A 23,873-nucleotide genomic window follows, 5' to 3' on the forward strand; every position below is an offset into this window, starting at 1 on the left:
CAAATAAAATTCTGCTGTAAACCATTTTGTGAGGGAAGCCCCAAAAGAACAACATAGGTTGGGCACAGGTTTGACTAGAACTACTGGAAGAAATGAACAAGTGTTTTTTTTAAAGGTAAAGGTATTTTTAGAAATGAATGAGAACACTAGAGGGAAAAACTGGAAGGGAAGTGAGAAATATAGAAGAAAGAATTTAGAAGGGAATTAACAGCAATCCACAAGAGAAATTATGCCCAAGTAACAAATTCCCTAAAAATTAGAATGGATCAAATGTAAGCTAATGATTCCATGAGGTAACAAGAAATACTAAAAAGAGTTAAAAGAATGAAAAAGAAGAAAATGTAAACTATCGGGGGGGGAGGGGGAACTGACCTGGAAAAACATCAAGGAGAGAGAAGTTAAGAATCATTGGATTGGATTACCTGAAAACTGATCAAAAAAAGTTTAGGCATAGTATTTCAAGAAAGATTGCCCAGATCTCTCGTAACCACAGGCCGAGGTAGAAATGGATTTTGAGTCATCTCATGAAAGAAACCCCCAAATGAAAAGTCCCAGGAAGATTATAGCCAAAATCTAGAGCTTTAAGATCAAAGAAAAAATGTTATGAAAGAATTTAAGTTCTGACGAGGCACAGTCAGGATCATGCATAATTTAGGAGCCAACAGATAAAGAAACAGAGCTTGGAATACTCTGTTCCAGAAGCAAAATATACAAGCTTTTTATGCATCAAAATTGAGTATAATCCTGCAGAGGAAAGAGTATTATTATTATTAAAGATATGGTTACTGCCTTCCACAAACTTACATTGTATCCTTGGATTCATAATTATATATAGGTGAACCCCAGTAGCAGGGGATATCCCTTATCATTAAGGTTGGTAACAGATAATAATCGTGCTCTTCTATGTTGCCTCCTAATTGGCCTCTCAACCTCTGGTCTCCATCTTCTAGTCAAATCTTCTATGACTCCCCAAATCTTTTTTTTTTTTTGGAGGCATTGGGGTTAAGTGACTTGCATAGGGTGATACAGCTAGTAAAAGTGTCTGAGGTCAGATTTGAGCTCAGGTCCTCCTGACTTAAGGGCCAGTACTCCATCCATTGTGCCACTTAGCTGCCCCCCCCCAATATTATTCTTAAAGCCCAGGTCTGACCATGTCACTAAATCTAAAATCTAACCTAAAATCAAAATTCACTCTGGCGTTCACAGACTTCAAGATTTGGCTTCAGTCTGTCCTTCCAGTTTTACTGTATGTTTCATTTCATCTGTGCTTTATTCCAACCAAACTGACAGATTTGCTCCCTGGATTCAACATTCCCTTTCCTACCTTGACCCTAGCCTTGAAATCTTTAATTCAAGGCTTGCATAAAATGCCAATCCCCTCTGTGCACCTTTTCCTAATTCCCCTAATTTTTCTCTCTCCTTCCTCATGTGTATTTATCTGTTTACATGTTATAGTTTCTAATATAGTGATTCTTAACCTTTTTTGGTGTCATGGACCTCTTCAGCAGCCTGAATCCTGTGCACTCAGAAGTTAATGGACCCTAGTTTAAGAATCACTGAGCCTTGTAGACTATAATCTCTGTAGACTATAATCTCTTTGAGGGATGAAGATATCTTTCCTTTTTGTCTTTGACTAACAACCAGACCGACGTTTCTTATATTAAAAACAGTTAACCAATATTTATTTATTTGTTTGTTTGTTTTATTTTTTTAAATATAAATTTATTTTTAGTTTTCAACATTCACTCCCACAAGTTTTTGAATTCCAAATTTTCACCCCATCTCACCCCTCCCTCCACCCCAAGATGGCATGCATTCTGAATATCCCTTCCCCTAGTCTGTCCTCTCTTCTATCTCTCTCCCCTTCTCTTATCCCCTTCCCCTTCTATTTTCCTATAGGGCAGGATAGACTTCTGTGCCCCATTTCCTGTATTTCTTATTTCCCAGTAGCATGTGAAAACATTTTTTTCAAACGTGTTTTTAAAACTTTAGGTTTCACATTTTCTCTTTTCCTCCCTCCCCACCCACCCTCATTGAAAAGGCAAGCAACTCAATATAGGTTGTACATGTAACCAATATTTATTAAATAAGTGAATGAAATGTCCCCTGGGTTAGAAACAAAATTTGGGGATGATAAGTGGATTTATAGACCTTTGAAGTCAATGAAAGTTTGGATTGTGCCTTGAGGTGGGGTCCTTCAAAGTTCAAAAATAAATAGGGAAAGTGTTTATACTGGTAAATGCCATGGTCATCTGGATGGTCAGCTTAGGAAGCTGTTTCCAAGGGCCCCCATGTAACCACATAGGCCTTTCCCCTCCTACCTTGCTATGTCTTTCAGAAAACAGAGGAGCCCAAATTCCTGCAGCAAACAGCTCCACTTCAGCAACTGAAATCCAAGGACCAAGATGAACCTGAAGAGTTGGACTTCCTGTTTGATGAGGAGATGGAACAGATGGATGGGCGGAAGAACACCTTCACTGACTGGTCAGATGAGGACTCGGACTATGAGATTGATGATCGGGACGTCAACAAGATCCTCATCGTCACACAGACTCCACCTTACCTACGGCGCCACCCTGGGGGTGACCGTACTGGTAACCATACCTCCCGGGCCAAGATGAGTTCAGAACTGGCCAAAGTTATAAATGATGGGCTCTTCTACTATGAGCAGGATCTATGGACAGAGAAGTTTGAGCCTGAGTATTCCCAGATCAAGGTGAGAGCCTGGGGCCACATAGGGGGCAGGGAAAAAAGTGAGGTTTAGCAGGGGATTGAGTCGCATGTCAGTGGGGCTGTATAGAAGCATTTATCAGAGAGACTATGTGTCATGTGGCAACACCAAGGGATAATTTATGGGTCACTCAAAGGTTCATGAAGAAGGAGTTCAGAATTGTTGAGTTATAGAGGGATGGGCTTAATTTGGAAAGGCTTCCCAGGAAGAGTGGCTTCCATCCTACTTTGGATCATGCTGTGTTGAGGGGTGGGTACTAGAGGCAAAAAGATCTTAACCTCAGATGGAGAATTAATCCCACATCTCTAGAAGATCCTTAGTCAGAGGTCATGCTGGTGTTGCCAGACTATCTCTTGAGACTCATTCCTCTTTTCTTCCCACTTTCTGCCACCCCTGTTTACAGCAAGAAGTTGAGAACTTCAAGAAAGTCAACATGATTAGCCGGGAGCAGTTTGATACATTGACCCCCGAGCCCCCTGTTGACCCCAATCAAGAAGTCCCACCTGGGCCTCCACGATTCCAGCAAGGTAAGTCAGAGAGGAGGGTCAAAGGTAGGGCTTAGTCCAGTTCTGGCAAAGTGAATTTAGAAGTTTACTTTGTGACTTCAGGAAAATTATTTAACTTAACTGGGCCTCAGTTTTCCTGGTCTGTAGCGAGAAGTTGAACTAAATGACCTCCAAGGCCCCTTAATACTGTTGATACCCTTGATGAGTCCTCACCACCATATGCACAGTTCCCACAGACGCCTTAGCCAACAAGCTGTTTGGTGCCCCTGAGCCCTCAGCCATCGCCCGATCTCTGCCAACCACTGTCCCCGAGTCACCGAATCACCGCAGCGCCAGGACTCCTCGGACCCCCCGTACTCCCCAGCTCAAAGATGCGAGCCAGACATCCCGATTCTACCCAGTGGTGAAGGAAGGCCGAACGATAGACGCCAAGGTGAGAGGCTCTGATCCGGATCGACCTCGGTTCTAAGTGAAATTAAATAAACAGCGTTTCTAATCACGTATCTCGTCCTAAGCATTGCACTGAATCCAGAAGTGAAAATAGCCCTGCAGAGTTTGCGTTCTAACAGGGAGAGGCTGTGTTCAAGGGAATGGGGAGTTGGCGGGGGGGAGTGAGTTACAAGGATAGTGAATGGAGCTAAAAGAGATAAGATTGGTCTGCACTTGACGAGAGCAGCAGCGATAGTAATTGGACTTAACTTGAAAGAGTGGGGAAAGTACAGACGGGGGAAAATTAGGTTCAAATCCTACCTCTGGCACTTAAAGGCTGTGTGGCCTTGGGCAGGTCACTTAATTAATTCCTTTGTAAAATGAATGCAGTGGTAGCTAACAGCACTTGTCTCAGGCTAGGTATGGTACTTAAGTAACATACATAAAGTATTTTGTGAACTTCATAGTGTTTTGTTTTTCCCCCCTAATTCAGCCTGTGGCTACTTACTTCTGCAGTGCAGCAGAAGGTGACTTGGGATTGAGATATTCTTGGCAAACTCTGTGTGACCTTGGACCATGCATTTATAATCTTTGAGCTCCATTTTCTCCATCTGAAATGGAGGTGTTAGAAGGACCAAAATTATCTTAAAGCAGATACGATTTAAGACCTTCAGAAGACTCACAACTTTACTAGCCAAATTAATTAATAACAAATCCTGGAATAACCTCTTACAGATGCCCCGAAAGAGGAAGACACGGCATAGTTCAAACCCACCCATGGAGTGTCACGTGGGATGGGTCATGGATTCCCGTGAGCACAGGCCCCGGACAGCTTCCATCAGGTATTTTGAAGTTAGAGGCGAGGCTGTGGGAGAAGTATGCTTTGCAATAGACACAGAGGCATCTGGGATGGTAGAATATCCACATAGATGAAGAGAGATTGCAGTAAGGCAACCTCTTTTATCTAGAAGGAAGGGTAAAGACTGGGAAGGGACTTGATATAAGTCTGAACTCAGGAAGGGACAAAGAGGGTGGGCAAGAAACTACTGATCAAATCTTAGACACTAGGGATAGGTGACAGCCCTTTGAATTCTGAAGGAAGTGGCTTTATTTCAGATAAGAAAAAGTTGCGTTTTACATAGTGGAGGTAGAAGTTAGGGAACTTTTTTATTCTAAGTGATGGTATGGGCTAGAAATATAGTTTCATGAAGAGTTTTAAATTTATGAATCAGGTATACTCTGTGTTAATAAGAGATGTTATATGTTTGACAAAGTTCCTAACTCTTTGAGATCATGCTGGGAGGATAAGGTATCCCTTTCTTCCATGCTGCCATCATCAAGGCTAGATCAGGGTGTTGGCCCAGAAGGACCATGGCTCTGAGCTAAGAAGGGGCCATTGGAATGTTTTCATTCATTCAACAGACATCAGGTACTGAATTTACAATGCACTTTGCTTGGTGCTCAGGTAGATAAGGCATTGTGCTTGGACTTAGCTCATACTCTAGTACTCTAGTAGGGGAGAGAAGACATGAAGGATATAAAGTCCTTTGGGATGAGTTTAGGAGGGGGAGATCACTTAACAACTGGGGACTGACTGGTGGGGATTCATGAAGACATCATCGTATTGGGGCCACAGTGCACACAGTAGGCATTTCAGAAATATTGCATTGTGTTGTGTTGTAACATTGACTTTGTGTGATGGAAAGAGCCTTGGACTTAGTTCCATCTCTGACACTGACCAACTCTCTTAATAGTTAACTTTACTTTTCTGAAGCTGTTTCCTTTCTAAAATGTGCAGGTTGGGATAGGAAAGGTCCTGAGTCTGTGGATGTGAGGGTGTTAAGTGTTTTTGGGCCTGGAGAGAGAGGCAGGGCGTCCAGAGGGGGAACAGCATAAACAAAGGTAAAAAGACAGGGAAATTTGCTATTGGTGGTTCCTGGAGCACAGGCTCAGGTTCTCCCTTAGGAAGAGAGAGAACAGTGTTAAGAGGCTGAGGAGAATATGGGATAGTAAGGCAAGTCGTGTGTGTTGGTTCCCACAGCTCCAGCCCCTCTGAGGGCACACCAGCTGTTGGCAGCTATGGCTGCACCCCACAGTCACTACCCAAGTTCCAGCATCCTTCCCATGAGCTGCTCAAAGAGAATGGCTTCACACAACATGTCTACCACAAGTATCGTCGGCGCTGCCTTAACGGTATGAGACTAGAACCGTGGTTGAGGAAGAGAGCGGCGTCAGGCAGTCCACCGGGTGCCAGGCCCTGTGCTGAGTGCCAAGAATACAAAGAAAGGCAAAGGACAGGACTTGACCTCAAGGAGGGAGAGAGACGATGTGCAAAACTATGTACAAACAAGATAAATACCAGATAAATTGGAGATTATCAACAGAGGAAGGCACTAGTATTAAGGGGAATTGGGAAAGGCTTCTTATAGAAGGTAGGATTTTAATTGGGTCATGAAGGAAAAGGGGAGGTAGAGAATAGGGTTATTCTCTAGCTATTAGGGAATAGGATGGTGGTGCTGTCCATCTTTATCTGGAGGAGAACCAGAAAGATTGCATTGGCATTGCAACAAGAGAGGTACAACTCAAACTGGGTCCAGTGTGCTGGGGACACTCCTCTTTTTCCTAATTGGCTAAGGTTAGGGGGTGTGTGGTGGGCTATGGTTAAAAGGACCTTAGAGATCTCTTCAAATTTAGGCTAGGGTGGGAGGCATGGATGGGGTGTGGGCTGTCAGGTTGGTAGTTGGGAACTGGCTCTCTCCTCATGCTGTGCTGCAGTAGAACCCTTATCCTAATCCTTTGTCCTCTTCCCCTGCTCACAGAGCGGAAACGGCTAGGCATTGGCCAATCCCAGGAGATGAATACCCTTTTCCGTTTCTGGTCCTTCTTCCTTCGGGATCACTTCAACAAGAAAATGTATGAAGAGTTTAAGCAGCTGGCTGTGGAAGATGGCAAGGAGGGTTACCGGTGAGATGGCAAGCAGAAACTTAGCTGTGGATTAGGCAGAAAGAGGAAGGAGGCTAGGAGAGGAGGATTTGGGGGTTGCTCCAGCACCTTATATTTATGTAGTGCTTTAATTCAGCAAGTCTTAATGAAATATGTGCTTGCTCTGCTGTATAGAAGTCCCAGTGCTGGAAGCAGTGTGCCCTGCCCTCAAGGTGCTTACAGCCTTGGACCATGCACAGATAACTATAATACCTTGGTTTTCATAAAAAACTCTGCTTCACCACAACATTCAGTCATTCTCTCCTGTCCTGTTGAATAGGATTTGAGACTTGGAAGGGACCAACCTAATCCATTCCTTTCCCGCCAAAAAGGCCCTTCTGCAACATACCTAACAAAGGATCACCAGCCCACTTTTTAACTTCTTCCAAAAATTAAACCTAAATTTGCCTCTTTGCAACTTCTGCCCCTTATTTCTGCTAGGTGTAGAGTAAGTCTTAATTGTTCTACTCAATACCCCTGCTAAGACTTGAAGACAGCCCTCATGACTTGAAGGTGTAACTACAGTTCTTTCAAAGTATACTCATACCACATTAACTCGAGGTCCTTCATTAACATTGCAGTGTTGCGCTTCCTGTATCAAAGAATTATAACTTTAGAGCTGAAACTTTAAGGCTAGACTTTTAACTCTAGCTGAAACTGACTTTAGACTTTTTTGGAGGTCATCTAATTTGATCCCGTCATTTATGAATGCAGATGCAGAGGCCCCAAGTGAGGTGACAGGCCTAAAGTTACACAGCCAATCATGGGTTCATCCTAAGTATCTTATCTGTATACAGAGGGGATTTTCTTTTATCTCGTCAGAAAGACTACAGTAGATGCAGCTAGGTGGCGCAGTGGATAGAGCAGTGGCCCTGGAGTCAGGAGGAGCTGAGTTTAAGTCTGGCTTTGAACACATAACACTCACTAGCTGTGTGACTCTAGGCAAGTCGCTTAACCCCAATTGCCTCGTCAAAAAAAAAAACAAAAGAAAAGAAAGACTGCAGTGTACTATTGTGGAAAGAGCGTTTGGATTTAAAGTTAGAGGACGCAACATCTGCCTGGGCCTGGATTCCTCTTCAATAAAATGTGAGGCTTGAACCTTGACCTTCAAAGTCCCTTCCTGCTTTTTAATCTGTACTCCTGTGACTGGGTACAAATTCTGTCTCTGACATTCACTTTATTATCAAGTCAACCTCTCTGAGCCTCACTTCTCTTATCTGTAAAAATTAGAGTAGTAATACCTATACCATGGGTTTATTCCCTCTCCCACCCATTTCCACCTTTTGAAGTAGCACTTGTCTTTCAGAGGCCTAGGTCCAGTATTCTTTGCCTTGAGCAAATTCCCTTCCCCTCCACAAACAAGAAGTGATTCTGCCCTTCAGGAACCTATAATAGCCTTGTAATTCTCATGTTCTTGCATATTTTTACTACTAATGATTTGTATTTCATTTCTTCCCTTGCAGCTCTGTCAAGTTATGGGCCTCATTAGTTTTCTTTGTCTTCCACTATACTAACGCAAGGCCTTGCTCATTGGATGTTTGCTGGTTTGATTATTAGGTGGGAAAGTCATGCTGTCCCATTTCACAACTGAAAAAACTGAGGCCTAATTTATGTCTTCTCTTTTATAGGTATGGTTTGGAGTGCCTTTTTCGATATTACAGTTACGGTCTGGAAAAGAAGTTCCGACCAGATATATTCAAGGATTTCCAGGATGAGACTGTGAAGGACTATGAAGCAGGTAGGGGAGTCAGAGTGGACTCTTGATTTGGCGGGTTGGGGGAAAAAGAGGGATCAAGAACCCAGGTCTCCAGATTTCTTGAGATTTTTGAAGTCCACTTGATCAAAGGTCTAGGCTAGCATATGGCCAGATTCCCCTGGAGTCAAGCCTGCAAGCTCCCTGGGCCTTGCCAGTTCTAAGCCTTTTGTCTTCCCACAGGGCAGCTGTATGGGCTGGAAAAGTTCTGGGCCTTCTTAAAATATTCCAAAGCCAAAAACTTGGATATTGACCCCAAACTTCAAGAATACCTCGGCAAATTCCGACGTCTCGAAGACTTCCGAGTGGATGTGAGTGGATTTTGCCGCCTCTGCCCACCCTGGGGTTGCTGTGTGTGGGGCTGCCCTTTTGGTCACTGGAGCGTAGCTGGGAAGCTGAAAGGATTCTTAGAGGCCTTGTAGACCAGCCTCTCATTTTACAAGTTGAGGACAGGGAGCCCCAAACAGTTAAGTGATGTACCTGCCCAAGGTCACACAAGTGGCAGGGCCAGGATTCAAGCCCATGTCCTGACTGAAAAATTAGTGCCCTTTTCACCGTACAGCTTATCAATGTCCTTTCTAAAATGATGGCATAGAGCTAAGCGCTGTGTTCCAGAGGTCGTCTGTCGGAGCCAAGCAGTCTCTTGGCCTTCATTTCCTCGTCCAGAAGTTGGATGGAATGATTTCTTAAGTCATATTATCCGACTCTTACGTTCTCGTCTGTCCTTTCTGAGTCTCTGACGTCATGTCGTCTATGCCCATCCCCATCTCTTCTGTGAAAACGCCCCGACAGTGACACCTAGTGGTTGGCCCTGGTTATTGTCATTGAGTCTGTGTAGGGAACCCAGATTCTCTCAGTCCTTTTGAGGTTGTTAGCGAAGTTGAGTGATAGGGCCACCTGTGGCATTGCACGTGAGACTAGGTACGTAGAGGCAGGAAGGGGGAGAGTGTTTTCAGGAATGGTATAGTCCAGTTAAGGGGAGAAAAGACTTAGATGCTGAAAAGTACAAATAAGTTACCTTTCAAAGGTGTAGGCTGAGAGAGATGCACCTGGAGGCAAGTGTTTCTGCTTACAACCCTTGGGATTTCATGGATTTCAAGCATCAACCTAAAGATATACGGGTTTCTTCCTGCAAGGCTCTATGATTCTTGTGATGATCAGACTTGAGTGAGACCCTTATTCTAGTGCTGAAGCTTGAATGAACCCCAAAAGGTGTTTAGTGAGATCCCAAGGAAAGGGGGTGGGCTGTAGACTGACACTCTCATAGGGTTGCAGGGTTAATAGTAATCTCAATTGATTTTTATAACATCTCTTTGAGACAGGAAACAGTGGAGCTGTTATTAATTATCTCTATTTTACAAATGGTGGCGCTGAGACTTGGGGCTTAAATAGCTTACCAAAGGGCACCCACAAAATGAAAGTGTGGGCTGGATTTAGAACTCATAGAAACATATGGAGCTGAGAGGGGCTTTGGATACCGTCTTCTAGTCCAGTCCTATATACACATAAGAAACAGACTTAGAGATTAAGGAACTTGGCCAGCATCAGATACCTAAACGATAGTGCTAGGATTTGACCCCATGTCCTTCGACACCAAATTCAGGGATATATAACATACATACACACATACATATACACACACACACACACACACACACAGTGTTTCTCATTGGATCTGGAGCTAGAAGGGACCTCAGAAGCCATCTAATCCAAACACTTTCACAACTTGCCCAAGGTCTTCACAGCTAATAGGCATTCAGTCTGCGATTTGAACCCATTCTCTGATTCCAGAACCAGTGTTTTCTCTTATACTGTGCATGTCTCCATTCTGGGTGATACGTGCTTTGAATGAGGAAAGAATGGAAAAGGGGGCATTAGTTGTACCCCAGTCTCATGTTCGTCCCAAATCCTTTCTGTTTCAGCCGCCCATGGGTGAGGAAGGCAGCCACAAGAGGTACGCAGCACTGGGAGGAGAAGTCAGGAAACGGTATCCGTCCCAGTCTTCCAGCAAACCGGCCACAGCACCCAGCCAAACCCATGTCCCACCTGCCGGCCAATCTGCAAGGGAAGATGCCAAAATATCAAGCCAGCCCTCAGACATACAGACTTTGGGAAAGTGAAGGGCTGTTTCCCACGTGGACTTGGGGAAGGAAGGGGACAGAGAAGGTCATGAGAATGGAGAGGTTGGAATGAAGGTGGACAATCCAAGAACAGGCCACTGCAGTGCACACAACTTGACAACGAGAGACTGGCTTCTGGCCACTGTGATGACCCATCAAAAGGAGACTCCCATCCCCACCCTTCCCTTTCCCTCACAAGTCTTCATGTCTTAGCTTATTCGGCCCGGGGTGGGAAGGGGAGAGTTTGAGAGAGAGATATAGAGATATATATATATAGATATATATATATGTGTGTGTGTGTGTATATGAGTCTGTGTGTATATCTATATGAGAGATACAGATGTACGCACACACGCATATATGTTGTTTTAAATTATTGACAGAATTTCGTCCATATTACCAAAATCACTCTTCATCCCTACAGCTAGCAGCCCATGGCCCCTGCTCCCTGAGACTTTTTCCTCTCTTCTTCCCCATCAGTTCTACTATGCAGCCTGCACAGAGCCCTAGAGTGCCATCCCATCAACCCACCCCATGCTGGCGTTATCCTGTGGAAACTGCCAATCACGGTCAAGCGGAGACTTCTCCCATGTGGGAGCCCTGGACCTGCCTGGCTCTTATCTACACCTTCATCTGGTGGCCTTCACCACCATTCTTAGTCGTCCCCGTCTCCCCCGCCCCGGCCCCCCAGACCTCACATCCCTGCTTTGCCCTTCGGACCTGCAGACCTTGGAGGAGGAAACCAAAGGATCCAGCCTGGGGCTGGCCCAGCGAGTGGCTGCTTGGGGAGGGAAGGCAGGGCCCTCCCCCTCTCTCACATACACTTTCCAATCCCTAGCCCATCCCCAAGCCCAGAGAGACGCTGCTCACTGAAGAAGAGACCCTGTTAAAAGATGATTTATTTTATTTTACTTTTCTGTCCCTTGAAAATGACAAAAAAAGGACAAAACTTACCACAAAAGACCAAAAAAAAAAAACCCAGTCCCAAGCCACAAAAAGCGACTTCTTGCCCTTTGTTCTTTTGTCCTTAAAAATAATATTTAAAAAAGTTGCCTTATTGTGGAGTGGGGATTTGACACATGCCTGTTTTCCTCTGTGGAGTCAGAAACCTGGCCTGGGATCACAGACTAAAACTGACTTGACATCAGGAGTTCTTGCTCTGGCCCTTGGCTGGCTGGATATAACTGAGTTTCGATGGGCTGGAAATCTTGGGACTGAGATATCACCTGCACAACATCCTTCTCCCCCCACCCCCCACCCCCTGTGGCTGGAAAGGACAGCCACAGCTGTGGGGGGGGGTTCCCCCCAGATACCTGCCAGCGCGTAGTTTGAAGCTGACGTTCTGTGTATGTACTGTGCTGTTGTCGCACCGCCGCCCCCACACATACACCCTGCCTTTTTTCCATATGCCTAGCCCCAGGGTCCTGAACATCTGTTGAGAGGAGATGTGGGCCCCAGGATGACACCTCCACCCCACGTCCTCTTGATTTCGATCGAGGAAAGTGGCATCGTGGGTGCTGGATAATCAGCAAGCTCTGGTCTTGTGTCAGCTCCTGCCTTTTGAACTCCATGTGCTTCCTGTGGCAGTAGGGGGTGGGGGCAGAGTATGTTCTCCCTGGTTGCTGGGGTGGCTAGAGGGGTGGGTTGAACTGGCTGTAGAAGACAAAGTTTTCTTTGTCCTTGTCCCCAATTGCTCCCATCTCCTGAAATTAGTCCAGTCTGTTGAATTCTGGAGCCATGGAGTAGGTTTTGGCCTCCCCTAGAGGACAAGAGATTTCTTCTCTACTGTGTTTCTCATGGTACATATGTATTTGGCCCCTGCTTCTCATCCTCTGCCTAGTTCCCTAACTCCACATCTGCTTGGCCTTTGGCTGCCCCACTCCCCAAGGGAAAAATCTGGCTACATTTGTATCTCTCTTGGGGGGGGGGTGTTACAAAAGTCAAAATTGGGAGGGTATCTCCCAGGACAGACCACCCAAGCCATGTAGTAAAGGCTACATGTGGACCTGATGCTCCAGCAGCCGCTTAGCTGCTAACCATTCTGTCAGGTCTCTGGGTGATGATGGAACTAAAGGAATGAGTGGAGCAGCCCTCTACCATGATGAGCAAAGGTGGTTGATGGGTAGCAGTTAGGTCCCTTAATAATCAGAGAAGAGTGGAGGAAAGGAAGGCACAAAGGGAAGTGAATGTTTTCAGCACTTTCAGTCTTACTGTTAAGTTGCCATCCCCCGCTCCCACTTTTTCCCCCAGGCTCTAGAGTTTTGTCTTCCTTCTAAGTCCAAATCAGTATTTGGAGGATAGGAGACCACTTAGTAGTAAGAGCCATTGATAGAATTAGGCTCTGTCGCCCATTGTTGGACTGGAACTAGCTTTTCTGCTAAAGGGGCCTGAAATAGCACCCCAAGTTTTATTTTGTTCTTAGCTGCTCCCCCATCCTAAAAGCATCTTAGGTTTTGTCATTTCTGTTATGTGTGGCCCAGGAGCTGGTCTGTAAGCTCCTGCAGCCCACTGGGGGCTCAATCACGTCTGAGGCAACAGAGTTGGCAGTGGAGGTGAGTTTGCCTAGCCTTCACCAGGGCAAGGGTTTCTGAGGCCCCCTTGCCCTGGTCTGGTGCTTGCCTTGGCAATGGACTCCACTGGGCATTTCCCCCTGAACTCCATCCTTCCCTCCCCTCAGACTGACTAGCCCAGGTACTGTATCTCTGATGCCACAGTAACCTCAAAAGCTTGGTCCTTTGCCATACTTGGGGTTGGAAAGCAGGGAGGGCCAGGATGAGCTAGAGGCAGGGTAGCTTCCCACTTCAGCCCTCCTACAGTGACTGGATACCCAGGTTGCCTGCTGGGATTTCCCTGTGACTCCCTCACAATCTACTTGGCTCAAGCCCCAGTTCTCTGGATTCCGCCTTTGAGTCCGTGGTGGGAGTCTTGTGAGACTATCCTCTTTGGTCTCCCTGGCTCTCCTTACAAGGAAACTCCCTAAAAGAATGTTTTCTGGGTGGATATGTCAGCACTACATCTCAGCTCACAGGTGGGGGGGGGTAGGGGGAAATTTTTTTTAATGTTTTAGGGGTTAATGTTTCAAAGAGTAGTTTACATCTTCACTTTCTGAAGACACTTGAATCTAGGACCGACTTATCTGTGACAAGCACGCCGGGGGTGGGTTAGGACCTCCAGGCCTGCCCTTCCATCTCCCCTCAAGGACCCCAAGACCTGAGTCACAAAGCAGCTCTTCGTTTCCTCCACAGTCCCCACCCACCCCATCCTCTACCCTATACAAAACAAAAAGTCGTTCCATGTCCTGGATGGTTTCAGTTATTTTCCTAGGTTGGCTTGTTGCAGTAAGAACTTTGGTATTAGCTTCTGAATAGTGCCTCTTGTCCATTCCACCTCTGCTCTAGTTTGGCAACTGCTAACCTTCCCTCCTGGTTTGTCTTTTGGAGAAGATGCACTACTAATTCAGATATTCCCCCATCCCCAGCCTGGGCAACTGTGACTCTGACATGGATTGGTGCTGAGCCCTCTTGGGAAAATTTTGTTTCATTACATTATAACTTGCCTTTTCCCTTTCTTGAAATTTTGCTTTTGCAACAGGAAAAAAAAGCCCTGGCTGCTCAGAGAAGGGGGAAGCCTGCCCACTTGGGGCCAGGGATACAGGGGTAGAGAGGACAAGCAGGGGCCAATGATTGAGCTACACATGGATAACTTCATCAGAATTCGGGCCAAGAGCTTTGATAGTATGGCTCCTCCCAAATTGGAATCCATTGTTGTCCCAGGTCAGAAGGGGATCACTTGGCTTCCCCCTCAAAAAACTGCACCCCTCTTCAGCCATGTTGATGGTAAAGGCAAAACTTAATAGCCTGTTTCCCCACCAGAGAGGAAAACGTCGTCCAGCTTTGCTGTAAAGGACCCACCTTTCCCTGATAGGACATAATCTTACCATGTGCTAGAACATCACATTTAAAAGGACAAAAAAATAATGTAAGATACTTGAATGAGCTTGTATTATAACATTAATATTATTCAGAGTATCTGCTTTCCAGGCTGATGTGATTCATTCATTATTCTAGTAACGCTTTAGTCCTTTGTAATTTGTGGTAATTATGCTTTTTCCTTTTTAATACAAAAAAAAATGTATAAAAATAAAAATTTCAAAAGACCGTCATGGTTGCTCCTTTCTCCCACCCCAGAATGGGAGCAGGGATTGAATTGGACTGGGGGTGATGGATAGGATGCAGAGCTGTTCCTGAGTTGGAGAAAGCCAGCCGCGGGGCAGGAGCTAGGAAGACTGTTAAAGCAGAGATTGAATACAAAAGATGGTTTTTGCAGGTAGGCTGAGTCGCCCATTGACAGCAGGGTTCAGGGAAGTGTATCAGTGTTTTATACGGTCATATGAGATGTGCTCTAATGTGCAGTGGCCGAGCTGGGGGAGTGACACATGGTGGGAAAAGGGTATTTCTCCCCTTGTATCCACTTTTTCTCCGTATCCTTCAGTTCTGAACTTTGCTCTTTTGGGAAGTATGGAGAACTTGCAAATAACATCTTAAGCCTGCCTCAGCTTTTATTCCTGTGCCGTGAGTGTTGGAGTGGCCTCAGAAGGGATATTCATAATTAGTTCTGTCTGTAGTCTGTTTGAATTAGTTGGCATAGTTGGAATGGATACCCTGTTTTTGTAACATGGACCCGTTGACTTTTCAAAGGCCTCAACGATCGTCCTATGGCAGGAATCCAGGAGCTAGCATTAAGACATTCCATCCAGCCTCCTTCCCTTCTGACCAATTAATGCCCAAATCACAGGTCAGTGATTTTGATGTTGTTACCGGCAGCCATGGGTGAGGTCAGAGAAGAATCAAGCCAAAGATAGGGTTACCAGACATACATCAGACAGTGTCTCGTTCTTGTTTAGAAGATGGGAAAGGGTGAGCAAGATGACAATACAGCTATATGAGTTAGTAATTGGTTGAATAATCAGACGGTGTCAAATTAATAGGTTTTATTTCGACTTGTGGGGTATCTCTAGAAGAGTGCCTCAGAGCTTGTCTTGGGTGCCTGTGTTTAATATTGTTAATCAGTGACACGAATGGAGTATAGGTGGGGTTGATGGAGAGATAGCTACAGTGTGGGATGACAGAATCAAGATCCAAGGGAGTCTTGACAGGCTGGACTGGTCGGCAAAATCTGGTATGTTGACAGGTAAATGTAAAATTGGGTTAAAAAAAATCAACTTGTTGGGCAGACAAACGGTTCATGTTATTTCTGATAGCTTGTAAGCTCCTTGAGGGCAGGAATGGTTTTGTTTTTGTAACAGCCCCCACCCCACCATGTAACATGGTGCCTTCCTAAATACTTTTTTGTTGAATATAGGGGGAAAAAAAGACCATCGAGTCATAGTGGAGTAGATAGCGTATCGTATTCAGTTCTGAGTGCCATGTATTAGGAAAGGCATTGATTGATACAGGGAATCCAGGATGGTGAAGGCTTGAAATCGAGCCATTCAAATACTAGTTGAATGAACTAGGGTGGTTTGGTGTGGAGAATAAAAGGTTTTGGCTTATAGTTATCTTCACATATTGGAAAGACTTGAGATAAAACTTGTTTTACTTAAGCTCATTGAGTAACATTAGGAACAACAGATGAAAATTATTCATAACTGCCTAATCGCTGTGGTTGTTCAAAAGGGGCATGGACTGTTCAGAAAGGCAGTGAGTTGCCTGTTAACTTGAAATTCTCAAACAGAGGCTAAGTGACCGTTTTAGGAGAGAATATGATAGAGGGGAGGCAACTAGGTGCTAAGAATCTGGAAGACTCATCTTCATGAGTTCAAATCCAGCCTCAGACACTTGTTATGTAACCTTGTTTGCCTCAGTTCCTCATCTTTAAAATGAGTTGGAGTAGGAAATGGCAAACCACTCCAATATCTTTGCCAAGAAGACTCCAAATAGGGTCACCAAGAGTTAGATGCAACTGAACAACAACACAGAGGGGATCCCTGTAATTGGGGTTTGAAATGGATGATTTGAGTGGCAAGAAGGAGAGATACAAGGGCCAAAAAAGAAAAGGAGAGCCATACATTGTTGGGTGATCTGCTGATAAGACCATAGTTTGCCTGTTCATTGATGATCTACATCAGTGGTAGAAACAGGGGCCACTAAACTGTACATAAAGCTCTCTGCCAGTGCATGTTGACTTAGAAAATGACATATTAACATTATCTGTGTTACTTTGTATTTCTTTTGTTAAAATATTTCCCAATTACATTTTAATCTGGTTCTAGCAACCCTCAGTGTTGTCCACAATACGTTTAACATACCTGATATATATCAGCCTTTTTCCTAGTATGGTTCACAAAGGAATTAAAATGTGCGGTGACATCTGAACTTTGGTATCTAGCATGACAAATGACTACCCCTGTAGGCCTCACTTCTTATGCCAGGTAAATTTTTCAAAAAATTATTTTAAGACATTACTTTGAAAGTATTTTAATTGAAAGAAATAAGATTTATATCCCCATCACTCTCTTTGATGTGAGTGAAGCATCATTGCAGGCATCTCTCAAGTTTTACTAAAGGCAGATTTTGGGAATGGGGAGCATAGCCTCTGGTAGGATTAATGTGGCAGTTAAAATTCAGTAGTTCGGATTTAAGTGTGTTATTGGAAAGTTAAGTGTGGCATACTGGGAAAACATATTTGAATTTGGAGTCAGAAGACCTGGATCCAAGTCCCATCTCTGCCACTTCTTAAATATATGACTTTGAGCAAGGTCCTTACCTTTTCTGAGTCTGTTTCATCATCTGTAAAATGGAGATACTACCACTTATGTGGGGGCTTGGGGCCTGCTGTGGGGAAAACTTCTTATAATCTGTGATCAAAATTAGGCCAGTCTTGCTGTTCATCCTAGAGAGAGTTAGAGGCTGAGTGCTCTGTGGCTGTGGTGTGTGGGAGTAATCAATGGAAAAATGAAAAGTTTAACTGTTGGTTGAAACCACTGCAAGCCAAACTGAACTTTGAGGATGCTTTGGTATAGTGTATTGTGAAGATCACTGAAGCACATCTTGGTGGCCTGGATTTCCTCTCTCCCCATGCCAATTTGTAACCTTGATAATGGAAGATAATTTCATCAGCCTATAGTGGAGAGGACAGAAGGGAGGGAAGATGTGGGCTAGGGTTAGGGGATTTTCCTGGCATTTTTCCCCTATCTCAGTGGTCTCCTGCACTCATTGGGCTATTATGTGCAGTGAGGATAGCACTTTATAAATCAAAACCTACATAGGCATGAGTTGCTAGTATAACTCCTGCAGGTCATTGACACATCACTGAGATCTTCTGAGGGAGGGACAGCAGGGGGAGGGAAAAGGAGGAAGCCTCCATAGTACCTTCTCCCCTTTTTTCATTAAGGTATTGAGGTTTACCTTAGAAATCCAAGAAACTGGGCTGGGCTAGGGGCAGGGGAAGGAGTGGGAATTCTCTATGTACCCACCCCCATACATTCCATTTCCCTCACACTTCAACCATTACCTCTATTATGTGTTTTGAAGACCAGGATTGCTGTAATTTAAAAAAAAAAAAAACTCTGGTCTTAAGAATCAGAAGACTTAGCTTTCAGTCATAGCTTTTATATTTTGTGACCCTGGGCAAGTCACTTTTTGCCCCTAAGCCTCAGTTTCTCCACTTGTAAAATGGGGATAATTCTTGTACTGTGCAACTCACAGGCTTGTTGTGAGGAAGGAAGGCACTTTGTAAACATGAATGCATTAACTATTTAAATGTGAGCTTTTTTACACATGGGTGCTGAATAAATGTTGGTTGAATTTTTTAACTGAACTGAAAGTACCTCTGAAGTTTTGGGGTTTTTTTTTAATTGTTTTTATTTGCAGGCATAGATTACAGAGGATGGACAGACAGCAGCCCCAGTCTCAGAGCGGTACCCTGGGACTAAATGCAAGTGGCCCAGCTTTTAGCTGGGGGGTACTTTGAGATACTCTTGAAAGGATCCTTGGGAGACAGCTGAAGAGGATCTTCTCTGGCCACGACAAGCAAACGGCTTGTCATGTCCTGGGGAGTAGGAGGGTAGAAAAGGTAATGAACTTTGAGAAATTCGAGACAGCATGGTACAGTAGAATGAGCCCTGGATTTGGAGTTGGAGGACCTGGGTTCAAATCTCAGCTCTGCTAATTACCACTCTTACAACTGGACAGGTCATTTTCTCTGGGTCTCAGTTTCTTTATCTGTAAAATGAGGAAATTGGGCTCAGTAATCTCTAAGGGCCCTTCCAACTCAATCTTACCATTCCATAGGCTCAGCCTGCTAAGGACCCAGCTATAGGGTGAGAGGCAAAGAGCTGGGTGTCAAGCTAGTTCTATCTTACGTTCACTTCAGCAGCTGCAGGGTGTTCTGAGGCTAGTGCAAGGCCCCTTTTTGGATTCTTTTGGGTCTATGGGGAGGGTTGTGAAGAAGGGGTTTCTGCTTAGGATTTCAGCTGCTTCCTTCCTGTCCTAGGTGCTCAGTGAAACTTGCCTCTAGGAACTGAGGGGAAACTGAGAACATACCATTGTTCTGACTGGCTGTGCACCAAAACCTTTGGATGCTATTCATTTCAGGGGCACTATGACCATCTTTGGGGCTTTCTTCTGCTACCCAGCTGGGCAGCCAGGGCTTAGTACTGGGATTTATTCTAGCTTCTTTGCTATTTTGGGTCATGAACCCAGGGGATGCTTTTTGGGTCAGAGTTTTGAGGATGGCTCAGGACCTGAACTAGAGGCCTTGTTCTCCTAAATGAGAGAACATCTTCGCCAACAGGTTGGGGGAAAGTTGGGTCATCTTTGGCAGGAGCCTGATCTCTTGGCATCCATCCTTGATGTAGAGGCTGTCCTGTTTATTTAACCTGTGGGCAAGTACTTCGTTCTGGGCCTCAGTTTCTTTATCTATAAAATGTGGAGGCTGGACTAATGTCCTTTCTCTAAATCCCATGTTCCTGTGATTGAGTCTATTCAGGGCTGATAGAGAAGAGGTAAAATCAGCCACTTCCCTAACTTAGAACCTGAAGAACAAGAAGGCATGGTGGCCATCTCATTTTCCCCTTTTCCTCCTTTCCTATCTTCCACCATGCCACTGGAAAGGCTTCTCATGGCAGTTTCTAGCAACTGAGAGTAACCCTGATGTAATGTCTGACTGCAATAAGCCTTTCATCCAGTCTTGGAGACTGTTAACAAAATTTCCCCTTAAATTGGGGTTTAGGGGCATACCTTCTCTTCTCCCTCCTCAGCTCTGCTCTTAAAATCTTAAGGGAACTCAAGAGGGCATCGAGACCATATTTAAGCAAGAGTTGTTCCTCAAGTAGTTACCCAGACTAAGACGTTAGGGCTGGGGAACTCACTATCTTCTAAGGCAGTTCATTCCACTTTTGGATAGCTCTAATTGTTAGGAAGCATTTCCTTACATTAAGCCTGAATCTGCCTCTCTTCCATCCATTGCTCCTAATTCTAGCGTGACAAATACAATCTAGTCACTCTTCCACGTGACAGCCCTTAAAATATAACTAGGACGTCTTTCCTCAAGTCTTCTCTGGACTCAACATCCTTTGTTCCTTCAACTGGTCCTCATCTAACATGGCCTGTAGTCCTCTAATAATTCACTCGAGTCAGTTCATAAGTGAACCCATCAATGGGGTTGGGAGCCCAACCCATTGCCTTTTTGCTCTCCAGGCTCTAGTGTTCCTACTACCCAATGGTACTTCATGACCCTCACCCCACCATATTATGGTTGATAGAGGATGTTCACTATGGCATAGCTCTGGGAAGAGAATGGGGCTTGGTACTTTCTCTAGGAAGCCGTGTTCCTTCCCCTTATTCTGTCACAATCAGCCAGTCATCAGGGAATCAACCTGTCTCATTAGAAAGTCATTCAGCAGAATTATTAGCTCTGGTTTGTCAAGGGAGACATCCTAGGTCTAATGGGGATAGCCCCATGCCAGAAGCAGTGGGGATGGGGACCAGTGGCTCATGCCGCCTTACTCTGTCTTTTTGGGTGGGTCAGGGATGCTCTCAGAGAGAGGAGTTAAGTTCAGCAGCAGCACGTGTCTTTCATAAGCCTTCGTTTGCTTGAATGTGGTATCGGTCCCATGAAGATGGTCAAGTACCCCCAGCACTCCAAAGCACTGATTGAATCTGGCAAGGGAGCAGAAATAGGGCTGTAGTTCCTATACCCAAATAATAATAAATCTCATTACATAGCATCTTATGGCTTATAAAGCACTTTCCTCAAAGTAACTCTAGAAGATAAGGAACACAATTATTCTTGTCCTCATTTTACAGAAGAGGCTCGAAGAGTGAACTGACCTTCCCTAAGTCACAAAGCTGGTAAGTCACAGCATTCAAGAATTGAAAGGGACTTCAGCCAGCATCTCCTACAATCTTCATAGAAGTTCCTTCTGCATAGAATCTTTGCATTGGAAGAGACCTCAGAGAGTATCTAGTCCAGTGCATGCCCAAAGCATCACTCTCCTCTGCTGAGAACCTCCAGGAAGTCAGGGGACTTATTCACTCCCAAAGCAGTGCCATTTTTGGATAGGCTTGCATTGTGAAGATTGCATGAGATAAGAGATGTAAAGAACTTTGTCAGTGTACTTATCACTCATTACTTACCTTAAGGCTTCTCTCAAGAATCAAAATTGTGGGTGACCCATGAAGGGAGGGGGAGATGCATGGGAAGAGGGAGATAGCCTACAAATAAGATGTTGTATGTTCTCAATAATGACTTGCACCAAAAGACGGCCATGAAAGATGTTAGCATGTATAGACATGACTGGAATAGAAATGAGTCAGAGTAAGGGCTGGACAATCCAGGTTTTGCATAGAGATCTATGAAATGTTTAAAAGACCCTGAAGAAGGACTCTGGCTTGTTGGGTAGATTTTGCTATGAGTGAAGTACTTAGGACAACACAAATGTGAGTTGTTGATATTCAATTCAACCTTTGGTATTAACCACCTACTCTGTGCAAGGTGCTGTTGTGGGCACCAGGGAACCTTGTGATCCATATGGCTTTTCTAGCTCTGATTGTTTGCCACTTGGATGGTAAATAGCATGCTTTAGTGGAAACAATAACAGGGTGCTAGTCCTGGCTCTGACACAAAATAATTTTCTGTCTTTGGGCAAATTATTTGACCTCTCTGGGTTTCAATTTCTACAAGTTGGGGGTTAGATTAGGTGGTATCTAAAGTCCCTTTCTCTAAATAAATCATAATCTCTGCTTCTTCTGTTTCAAGTCAAGGATCAAAGACCCATTTTGTGCCCCAATATGTACCAAGTTGCCAGCCGCTCAGGTTGGCTGCAGAAGGCAAGGGAGTAGAAATATCATATAGTTCAGATCCGGGCTAATCCCTAGGGTCAGGGAGCTCCTGAGAAGGACCTTACTTGAGGTGATGGTAGTCATGGAATTCCGGTGAAGGCAGAAAAGGCAGGTGGTAACCACAGTGAGAAATGGTGGTGGTGATGAGAGCCAAGGAAAACCACACAGTGATGGAAGGCAGATGAGAGCCCATTACCATGGGACCCACCATGGCTGGCAGCAAGTTGGACACCTGCAGTTAAAAGACAGCTTTGTTTTGAGGAGCAAGGAGGGAGATGTAGGGGCTGTCATTGTGAGAGGGGACAGTGGGGGCTAAAAGAAGAGTTACAGAGGTCTATGTGAGAAATATTTGAAGATCAATGGTGTGGAGGGTGTGTGCTGGGGAAAATGGGCACTGACTCTTTCCGCTCTTCAGTCAGCCCCTTAAGACTAATTCTGCCTGATGGGGCTGTGTTGTTCCTAAGAGGATCCTAGGACATCAGCAGGTTTTCAGAGACTTAGGTCTGCTTGGATGATAATCCTGAGAATAGAGGAGGAGGGAGGGTAGCTTAGAAATGAATTGGCCTTCTGCTGCATCTTGGACTAAGGAACAAGAGGAGAGTAAAGCCAGTCTGCCTGACAAATAAGTTAAGGGTCTGTCTCTGTCCCTCCCCTAGGCTAGGTGGGAAGGGCTTCACAGCCTGAATCTCTGCTTACCACATGTTCTATAGGGTGAGCATAGAGAGAGACCACACCGATGGGGGCTGTCCACTCATGATGCTTCTTATGGAATCGCTTATAGAACATGGGGTGATGAAGAAGCCTGTAGTGAAAAGGAAATAATCATCATTCCCCAGCTTGATAAGTAGCATGGAAGGACAGTAACAAGCCAAAGGATAGGAACTACTTCTGCAGGCATGCTTTTGATCTTTGTCCCATACTTCACAACTGAGGGACTCAAGAATGTTCTTTCAGCCATCCCAGGTAAGTGAATTGGAGGTGGGGTCCTCATCTTATTTAGCATAAAACAATTACCTGTACCTTTTTATTCCTTTAAGGTTTACAAAGTACTTTCCTCAACAATACTCCTAGATTAGTAACCCCATTTTTATAGATGGGAAAACAGACTCAGGTGAAGTCGCTTTCCCAGGATCAATAATAAGTGTTATAGATGAGATTCAAATCTTGGTTCAAATTCCAGAACTTTTCGTAGTCACAGTAATCTCATGATGCTCAGCTCACGGGGAGGTTGGTCCTAGACCAAGGACTTGGGCTTTGGTCTCCTAAGTTTTGACCTTGAGCTCTGATTTTTAAATTTTGTAATGTGTAAATGTGGCCCAGACAATGGTGAAGAAGTCCACTCTTCCCCCTTCCCAACCCAGCTCACCGGTGTGAATAGTAGAACATGACTTCTTCTGTCAGTATGAAGACAGACAGCTCCAAGAGGAACCAGTGAAAGGTGGGCAGCTCAGGGCGGCAAGGATTTTCTCGCCACTTAAGGAAAAGATAGGAGAGCCCCAGCACGGGGAGGGAGATGATGTACTGGTTGAAGAGGACTGTGAGAACGGCCTGGCGGAGTTTCGTGGGGTCTACCTGTACCAGGAAAGGAACACTAGTGAGCCAAGGGAGGTTTTGGTCTTTGGCCTGGGCCAGTCCAATCTGGCATAGGGCAGTGGGACAGGGTAAGGACCTTCCCTTGTTTTCTTAGTAGGAGTCCTGTCCTACCCTGCGGATATAGCACAATGCCCTACAGATACTAAACACCGTTAAATATTTGGTGATGTTAATAACAGTGATGATGATGATCATGTATGTATATCTTTATAATCTGAGAATAACAAAATGCTTTCTTCTTAACAACTCTGCAACGTAGACAGCATTCCTGTCCCTTTTGAGGCCAGAGGTGCAGAGAGGCAGAATGACTTGCCCAGATCAATCACAAGGTTCCTCTGTAAGTGCTAGAGCTGAGATTCAAAGCCTTGTCTTCTGACTTCTACTTCTACTTTGCCATGAAAATCATGAATACCTGAA

General features: G+C 44.7%; 2 protein-coding genes across 14 annotated transcripts in view; one reads left to right on the forward strand and one right to left on the reverse strand.

The window, feature by feature from the left end:
- The window catches only part of LARP1 (La ribonucleoprotein 1, translational regulator), a 59,123-nt gene extending 44,445 nt beyond the window's left edge, over positions 1-14,678 (forward strand). For all 5 annotated transcript variants that reach the window (XM_020974598.2, XM_020974599.2, XM_020974600.2 and 2 more), the window contains 9 exons: positions 2,339-2,716; positions 3,135-3,258; positions 3,465-3,670; positions 4,402-4,508; positions 5,708-5,859; positions 6,486-6,630; positions 8,277-8,386; positions 8,585-8,712; positions 10,324-14,678. In XM_020974598.2, the coding sequence (XP_020830257.1) occupies positions 2,339-2,716; positions 3,135-3,258; positions 3,465-3,670; positions 4,402-4,508; positions 5,708-5,859; positions 6,486-6,630; positions 8,277-8,386; positions 8,585-8,712; positions 10,324-10,521 (1,548 nt within the window). In that variant the 3' untranslated portion in view covers positions 10,522-14,678. The remainder of the gene's footprint in view (positions 1-2,338; positions 2,717-3,134; positions 3,259-3,464; positions 3,671-4,401; positions 4,509-5,707; positions 5,860-6,485; positions 6,631-8,276; positions 8,387-8,584; positions 8,713-10,323) is intronic.
- An 818-nt stretch (positions 14,679-15,496) lies between these two features.
- Positions 15,497-23,873, reverse strand: part of FAXDC2 (fatty acid hydroxylase domain containing 2) — a 46,390-nt gene continuing 38,013 nt past the window's right edge. For 5 of the 9 annotated variants that reach the window (XM_020974601.2, XM_020974602.2, XM_020974603.2 and 2 more), the window contains 5 exons: positions 23,230-23,435; positions 22,560-22,665; positions 21,929-22,095; positions 20,529-20,681; positions 15,497-17,640 (listed from right to left, as the gene is read on the reverse strand). In XM_020974601.2, the coding sequence (XP_020830260.1) occupies positions 17,556-17,640; positions 20,529-20,681; positions 21,929-22,095; positions 22,560-22,665; positions 23,230-23,435 (717 nt within the window). In that variant the 3' untranslated portion in view covers positions 15,497-17,555. The other 4 variants (XM_020974604.2, XM_020974605.2, XM_078150532.1 and 1 more) reach the window with 4 other exon arrangements.

The sequence above is a fragment of the Phascolarctos cinereus genome, unplaced genomic scaffold, assembly GCF_003287225.1.
Source record: "Phascolarctos cinereus isolate Bilbo 61053 unplaced genomic scaffold, phaCin_HiC Scaffold_2;HRSCAF=192, whole genome shotgun sequence".
NCBI classification, from domain to species: Eukaryota; Metazoa; Chordata; class Mammalia; order Diprotodontia; family Phascolarctidae; genus Phascolarctos; species Phascolarctos cinereus.